At 34.2% G+C, this 8,719-nt stretch overlaps 1 protein-coding gene across 1 annotated transcript in view; it reads left to right on the top strand.

The window, feature by feature from the left end:
• PLK4 (polo like kinase 4) overlaps nt 1-5,837 on the top strand; it is a 17,465-nt gene extending 11,628 nt beyond the window's left edge. Inside the window, exons 10-16 of the mRNA XM_040474334.1 lie at nt 496-645; nt 1,373-1,506; nt 1,600-1,691; nt 1,838-1,985; nt 3,276-3,416; nt 5,193-5,299; nt 5,710-5,837. Of these exons, the coding sequence (XP_040330268.1) occupies nt 496-645; nt 1,373-1,506; nt 1,600-1,691; nt 1,838-1,985; nt 3,276-3,416; nt 5,193-5,299; nt 5,710-5,812 (875 nt within the window). The 3' untranslated portion in view covers nt 5,813-5,837. The remainder of the gene's footprint in view (nt 1-495; nt 646-1,372; nt 1,507-1,599; nt 1,692-1,837; nt 1,986-3,275; nt 3,417-5,192; nt 5,300-5,709) is intronic.
• Nucleotides 5,838-8,719: the final 2,882 nt, after the last annotated feature.

The following is an 8,719-nucleotide window of genomic DNA, read 5'->3' as shown; positions in this document are numbered from 1 at the left end:
ATCCAAACAGGTAGACAAGACTGTTTAAATACTATAAGTGACTATAGTTACAGGGAATTGCAAAAACTTATTTTGTATATTGGGACCACAAAATTCTATGCTTTACTTACATAAAGAGAACCATATCTTTTCCTGAGAGTCTGATGCTGATATCTCAGGTAGAAATTTTTTTATTTCATTTATTAAAACTTTCCTGGAATCTTATAATAAGGAGTCAATGATTCAAAGAAAGATTTCTTTTAAATAATCATGATACTAGTCATCAGATTTTGTTATATACTTCTGGAGAATTGTATTATACTATCTTTAGTTTTCATTAAAATAATAGACTTACATCACTACAATACCTTATTTTGGTAATGAGGTTACTAACCTATCAACTTGAATTTTTGAGGAAGAGTAGAAATCAATTATTAAACTTTCAGTGAAATTTGTATGTCAAATCAACACTTAATTTCCTAATATTAGATAATTTTTTTTCTTTTCTCCCCCTAGAGAAGTACTGGCGAAAATATCAGTATGCTTCCAGATTTGTACACCTTGTAAGATCTAAGTCACCCAAAATCACTTATTTTACAAAATACGCTAAATGCATTTTGATGGAGAATTCCCCTGGTGCTGATTTTGAGGTCTGGTTTTATGATGGTAAGTACCATTTAAAAATGGTAATTTTTTTCCCTTTAGTTTATAATTTAGTAGTTTTTTTTTTAATTCAGCATCACAAATCTTTAAGATGTATCGTCATACAAATAAATTACACAGCACAGTGTATGTTAATTATGTTAACAAATTTGTATTCATATATACTTTCATAATAAACAACTTATTCTATAATATGTGTATTAGTCCTCTTTCCCTATTTAGCTCAAGTTTAACAACATTCAGGTTGATAGTACAAAATTACATCAAATAAACAATATCCTATTGCTTAGTAGAACCTCAAATGGACATATACCAAATTATGAGAATTATAAATGTGGCAAAAGGATAGGGTTGAACCAGAGAATATTATTTTCTAAATCTGTTCTATAAAGATGATTTAATTTTTAATCAGTAAAGCTCCCTCCTTTAAGGGACACCTAGCACATACACTCACACAGTGCACATATAACTATCTTTCAATTATGTTTTTGTATGAGATTAGTAATTTTTTAAAATATAAAAGTATTGGACGTAAATCAGATGTATGCAGAAAAGAAAAATGGATGGCCTATATTTATCGAATACTTTGAGAGCCTCATTTTATTTCTGATCAGTGAGTGAATATAAATGATACCTTATCTAGGAGCTATTATGTACTGGTATGGTAATGAATATAAACAGGAATATTTAAAGAAATGATGAAAGAATGGTTTTCTTTTTATTCTTTAAGGAGCAAAGATACACAAAACCGAAGATTTAATTCAGGTGATTGAAAAGACAGGGAAATCTTATACGTTAAAAGGTGAAAGTGAAATTAATAGCTTGAAAAGGGAAATAAAAATGTATATGGACCATGCAAATGAGGTATGTACATACTTGTGATAGGTTTTTCATACCAATTAATAGTGATTCCAAATGAGGTGAAGTAATGACAAAAAGCACTATTTTTTTAAATAGGGCCATCATATTTGCTTAGCACTGGAATCAATAATTTCAGAAGAGGAAAAGAAAAGTGGAAGTGCTCCATTTTTCCCAATAATCATAGGAAGGTAAATGCTTGAAAATTTTTTTAAATATGCCTAAATTGTGTAGGAAATGTTAAAAAAATGTTTGATGTTTATATTATGAACACTTTTAGTTTTCTGTAATTTGAAAGCGTTAAGGGAATATATTTGAACATTTCTTTCCCCTTCAGAAAACCTGGTATTACTAGTTCACTTAAGACCTTATCACCTCTTCCTTCTGTGGATCCAAACTACTTGATGAGGGAGAAAGCATCTTTGAGTAAAATGGGCATAAATAGTGCTGCTTCTTCAAAACAGGCACCAATATTTAATCCTTCTGTAAGTAAATATGTCACTTTTATACTTTAAACTCTTCAGTGATTGCCTCATGCCCTTCATATAAAGTTTAAATTCCTTATAATGGCCTTACTATCATCTGCCTACTTTTCCCTTTCCTACTTTACACTCTCTATTCTTGAGCCTCAGGAGCCTTCTTTTAGTTCTTCAAGAAAGTCAAACTTTCAGGGCCTTTTCCTATGCTATTCACTTGACTTGGAACTTTTCTCCAACTTCTTAATGGCTAATTCTTTCTCATCCTTCAGGTCTCAGCTTAGTTTTTTTTTTTTGTTTGTTTTTTGTTTTTTTTTTTAATGTTTATTTTTTGAGAGAGACAGAGTGTGAGCAGGGGAGGGAGAGAGAGAGAGAGAGAGAGAGAGAAACAATCTGAAGCAGGCTCCAGGCTCTGACCTGTCACCACAGAGCCCGATGCGGAACTCAAACTCAAGAACCGCAAAATCATGACCTGAGCTGAAGTCGACACTCTACCAACTGAGCCACCTAGACGCCCCCTTCAGGTCTCAGTTTAAATGTTACCTCAGTGAGGCCTAACCTGGCCCCTCTAGGAAAAAGCTAAATATATTAATATATGTATCATTTTATTTTTTTTAATGTTTATTTACTTTTTGAGAGAGAGAGAGATACAGAGTGTGAGCGGGGCGAGGGCCAGAGAGGGAGGGAGACACAGAATGTGAAGCAGGCTCCAGGCTCTGAGCTGTCAGCACAGAGCCTAATGTGGGGCTCAAACCCACAGCTATGAGATCATGACTTGAGCTGAAGTCAGACGCTTAACCGACTCAGCCACCCAGGTGCCTCTCGTTTTATTTTTACTAGTAAAATATCATTTACTGCTTTAATATCCATGATAGTCTCATGGTTACATAAACTTATTAAATTTTTATTCAGTGAACTATCATGCCAATACAGACTACAGCAATATAGGAAAAAATGCAAAATTAAATAAATTTATCTATGTATGTATACTCACACACGTACGTATATCCTATAATTGCAGTTATGAAAAATAATACCTTGGGGAAAAAAGAAAAACTTCCCACATGAAAATTGCAACTATGTGATTTTTCTTCTGCATCTTTCTAATTTTCTGTAACGTAGTTATATATTTACATTTTTTTGTTACTACTTTAAATCTGAAGCTTATTGTTTATATGTTTATATTTCAAGTTTTTAACTTTGTTATTAAAAAATTATTTTAAGCTAATGAAAATCCAGTCATCTTCTATTTTTGCTGAATTTGGCTGGGGAATAATATCTTCCTTTTAATGTTTATAGATGGTTACAAATGAAGGACATGGCCTTACAGCTGCAGCTTCTGGAACAAACATCCCTTCTAGTAGTCTAAAAGATTGTCTTCCTAAATCAGCACAACTTTTGAAATCTGTTTTTGTGAAAAACGTTGGTTGGGCTACACAGGTGAGAAGTTCTTAGAAAAGTGAATTTTCTTAGTATGAATTTCTTTGGTTTTTATAGTGATTAGACAATTACCAAAAAGTATAAATTATTACTTGTAAATTTCTCTTTGCAAGTGAGTTTTTACATTGATTATATTAAACATTTTGACATTTTTTATTTGTATACAGTTGGAAGAATCTAGGTATTGTTGATAACAGATTGTTAAGGTATAGGTGATTTTGTTTTTGAAGTTTTAAAAGCAAGTGTTTTAAAGCCTAGTGTCCATTGATAGGTGGATAAAGAAGATGTATGTGTATATATACAATGGAATATTACTCAGCCATAAAAAAGAATAAAATCTTGCCATTTGTCATAGCATGGATGGGCCTAGAGGGTATTATACTAAGTGAAACATGTCGGGGGAAAAACAAATATCATATGATTTTACATGTGAAAGCTAAAAAAACAAAACAGAAACAAGCTTATAAATACAGAGAACAAGAACAAACTGATAGTTGCCAGAGGGCAAGAGGATTGGCAAACTAGGTAAAGGAGATTAAGCGTTACAAACTTCTAGTTTGTAACTTCTAGTTGTGAAACAAATAAGTCACAGAAATGAAAAGTATAATATAGGGAATATAGTTGTATGGTGACAGATGGTGAGCATTGAATACTGTATAGAATTGTTGAATCACTATATTATATACCTGAAGTTCAATATAACATAACATTGAATGTCAACTATGCTTCAATTAAAAAAAAAAAGGCAGAATAGAAGTGTCATGATAGTGGCTAATTGTTAGGAATTGAGAATGATGTTCATGACATTCAAGTTTTAGAAACTGTTTGTAATCTATTACTATAGTAACTTTCATTAGGCAGAAAAGGATTTTTGCATTTAAAAATTAAGTCTACATTGACTTCCAAACTTACAGAATTACATGTAGGTATAAGCCTAAATGTGTATATTATCTGAAAGCTTGAAGGTTGGAGACTTGAGCATAGTGCATGTAATTTTTACTTGTCAATGAAGTTTAAAATTCAGCCTAAACCTTTCTGTGGGTAGGAAATAAATGAAGGGAACTCAGCATTTGGTGAGTACCTGCTATGTGGTGCCATGTTTTTCATATATATTGTCTTGTTATTCCCCAAAATACAACCTAGTAAAGTTGGTGTTATCTCCTTTTATAGATAGTAAAATTATGGCTTATAATTGTTAACTGACTTGCATAGTCCTACTCGTTAGTTGGCAGAATCTGGATGTCAACCCAGGTCTGTTTGATTCCAGTGTCCATGTCTCCTCTCTGCTGTTTGGAGTGGCACATTGTATATTAGTGACTATATCAAATATCAGTGACTAAAGGAACAAGTTGCAAAAGCTCAGTTGTAACATTCTCAGGTAGAAGAGAAATTCTGTAACCCAAGGACAGAAAATACAGAGAAATCTTACAATTTAAGAAAATGTTACTTTTGTTTCCTAAATCTCTTCTTGTTTAGAAATGCTAATGAGATGTAGGGGGTACGGGAGAGAATGCAAAACTACTCCAACATACTAGTAGAAATAAATGGGAAAAGGATTCATTTAGAATAACTTTAATATTATAATGCCCCAGCTATTTAAAGGAATAATCTAAAAAGATATGAATATTCTCAGTGTTACAACCATCACAGCCCCAAATTTGTAGTTATCTGAGAGGGTTGCTTTTTTTTAACTATGTGAAAAACCTGTTAAACATGAGTAACTTTTAAGAACTTTAAATCTTCTATATAGTAATTTTGCATTTATTGTTTTTCTAGTTAACTAGTGGAGCTGTGTGGGTTCAGTTCAATGATGGGTCCCAGTTGGTTGTGCAAGCAGGAGTGTCTTCCATCAGTTACACATCACCAAATGGTCAAACAACTAGGTAAGTTCTTAGAATAATGGTTGACATTTAGCCCTTTGATATAATTTTTTTTCTCTATATATTGAAATAAATGATTTAATAAGGTTTTGTGTGTTCTTTAGGGCCTTCAATTTAATAAAGAATCCAATTTTAAACTTGTTTTAGAAATTATATATATAGCCGGTTCCAGTTTTTTGACCTAATTTTCTTGTTATTATTTAAATACATTTGGAAAGTGGTCTCCTTTAAAAGGAAGCACATTGGATATGCTTAACTTGATTTAGGTATCTACTGAAATGATTTTGTATAGTTTTTCTGCAGTGCCTCTTCTCATTGAAGAACTATTGAAAAATATAATATGCCTTTTGGTACTTACATACAAACCAAGTAATTAAGTTATGTTTTTGTCTTTTTTTCTTTGCTTCACTTAGGTATGGAGAAAATGAAAAACTACCAGAATACATCAAACAGAAATTGCAGTGTCTTTCTTCCATCCTTTTGATGTTTTCTAATCCAAATCCTAATTTTGAATGATTAAAGCTCGTTTTAGATATTTTAAGTCTAATAAATAACTTTGTTGGCTTTCAAGTAAAGTGACTTTTTTTATTTAATATAAATAAAGCCTTTCAGAAAGCCTTTCTGTAAAAGACAATTTTAATCTGTACCATAATGGATATAACCTAATGAAAAAACAAAGCAGAATAAAACTTATAAATATGAACTGGTTATAGATTAAAATAATATACCTGACTTTGCTTTTAGAACAAATGCCCCCAAACTTTGTGTTCATATGTTTGTATTGAACAGTCTTTTAAAAGCAAAAATATGAATGGTGTGTGGTATATTTATGCTTTTTTTTATTGTTTTCCCTACTTCTCAGACATGTTGAGAATCATGGAAAAAACATGCTGGAGTTTTTGAATATTTGAACATGTAAATGTGTATTTATGTTATAAGTAACATATGTAAACATGTATATTTGTTTTATATTTATTTTTGTAGCACCAGTTTCTAATGAAACATTTCTGAAAATGCATTTTATAAAAAAATAATAAATACAGTAATAAGTTGCTTTATCTTTTGATTCATTTAATTAAAAACATTTTAAAGTAAATTACTAGTAAATTCATTTAAAAATTTTGTTGCCTGTTTAGGAACCAGTTAAATTTTTAGAATTAATTTTGCAAATAATAAATACATTGTTTCTCTAACTTTATCTAAAAATATCTGTATATTTTAATGACAAACATTTTAACAATGTAGAACTTAATGCAATAATTAAGATGAAGAAAAAGAATGGTAGTGGAATAGCCATTCAAAATGAAATACTCAAGGTAAAATAGGACTGGAATAAACTTATGTAAACATGATAAAGGCTGTTTAACTTAATGTTTCCTACTGTTTTTTACAACCAGAAATATTTGAGCTAGTTCCATTTAGTAGATAGAAATAACTAATGTCACAATTATTCAACATTGTTTTGGATGCTGCCTAAGGCAATGAGAAGAAAAATAATTTGCAACATGTATTGCAGAGTAAATAAGAAAAAGACAACCCAATAGAAATATGGACAAAAGATATGAGCAGATAATGCACAAAGACAGAAATCCATATAATGAATCAAAAGTACATACAGTGGAGCAAACATGGTGGAGAAGTAGGGGAATCCTACTTCCCACGTCTCCCAAACAAAGAAGGGCTGAAGCCAAAGGACTTTGAACCCCAAGAGTCTGGGAAGAAAAGGGACTGAATCTACCAGGGAGAAAAGGGGACAACGTGAGAGACGGTAGGTGGGTGAATGTGAACTGGGGGAGATAAAATGGGCCACGTAGGCATGGAAGGGAGGGATGCCCTTTGGTGAGAAACAAAGGGAAGAGAAAGAGTGGCTGGGGAGGCCTAAAACTATCTGGACAAGAGAAAAGCCTCAGACCAGGACGGAGAGGGATCCCATCTCTTAACTGCAGGTCCCATCTTCGGACTGGGGCGAGCTGCCCCGTTCACACACCTAGGGAGGAGGGGAGCCAACTCTGGGTTCAGTGGTAGATGGGGGTGCAGTCTGCAGCAGGAGAAACCAGTCCCCTCCCCTGAAGGACTGGGGCACACGGCAAAACCAGATGGGACCTCATGTCAGGAGGCACTTTCCCACTACCAGGGTGCACAGAGCAGGAGTTTAAATTCCAGCCAAGCCCCTGGGGCAAAGGTGTTGGCAGAGTGAGACAGCCCCGTCTGCACCTGCAGGACAATGAGGATGGCTCCAAAGGAGTGATTTGGGCACCAGGTCATGGAGAAGAGACTGGGGCTCGGGGGGGGGGGGGGGCGGGTCGCCATTTTTCTCCCACCACCACCAAGGCAGGGCCTCAGGATCGGTCTGCCGGGCCCACAGTAGAGGGAGGACCAGCCTACACCAAACCATGCCCCTCAGCACAGGGTAACTGCATATCTACTGGAGCAGGATGCTGTGGAACTAGACGACAGCATCTCCAGAACAGCGCTGCAGCATTGCCTGGATAAATTCTAGGACAATTCTGGATATATGGATATATTCTCTCCCCCGTTTCTCCTTCTTACCTCTTCCCTCTTCTAGGCTGGTTACTCTGGTTGATTTGTTTAAACAGACATATTTAATCCATTCTCTTGATACATGTTCTATATACCTCCTTTACATTCCTTTCTCTCTGGAATAATCAAGCCGTATAGTTTCTCTGTCTGGGTAACTTTATCTTCATTTCTTTTTCCCTACCTCCTTCCTTATTTTCCTTTCTCTCTCTCTGGATTAAGCCATTTAGTCTCTCTGCCTGGTCAATGTTTATTTTTTCTTTTTCCTCCGCCCCTGTCATTTTTCTCTTTGTATGTGCTCTTCTATCAGCACTGCTTCCACCCTGTTCTTTACTTATAGATGGTGTTTCTGGTTTTTTGCTTTTGGATTGTTTTTAGATTTTAGTGTTTTGTTTTTATTTATTTGTGTGTTTGCGTGTTTTTGTTTCCTGTTTGTTTTCCTTTCCAGGGCTACTTCAAGGAACAAATCAAAGCATACCTGGTGGAGGGTCCAAAACATCACTACGGGTAGGGAAATAAAATAACCACAGTCACAACAACAGAGAGCAATTAACACTCTCCAAAAAACACCTCCTAAAGTGCCAGGCTCTGGACAGTGTATGACTGCCCCCTTTACTACAGCAGTGCTTGAAGGTGCAGATCATATAATAAGCTTTTAAAACTCATAAGGGACGGAAAACTAACCAAAATGATGAAATGGAAGAATTCTCCTCAAAAGAAATTCCAGGAAAACGTGAGAGCTAAAGAATTTATCAAAAGAGATTTAAGCAACATAACTGAACAAGAATTTAGAATAATAGTCATAGAATTAATCGCCAGCTTGAAAAAAAGCATAGAAGACAGCAGAGAATCTATTGCTACAGAGATCAAGGGACTAAGAAACAG

This window comes from Herpailurus yagouaroundi, unplaced genomic scaffold, assembly GCF_014898765.1.
Source record: "Herpailurus yagouaroundi ecotype Mexico unplaced genomic scaffold, PumYag 28, whole genome shotgun sequence".
Classification (NCBI taxonomy): domain Eukaryota; kingdom Metazoa; phylum Chordata; class Mammalia; order Carnivora; family Felidae; genus Herpailurus; species Herpailurus yagouaroundi.
The sequence above is the reverse complement of the archived record's forward strand: the minus strand, read 5'-3'. Positions and strand labels throughout refer to the sequence as shown.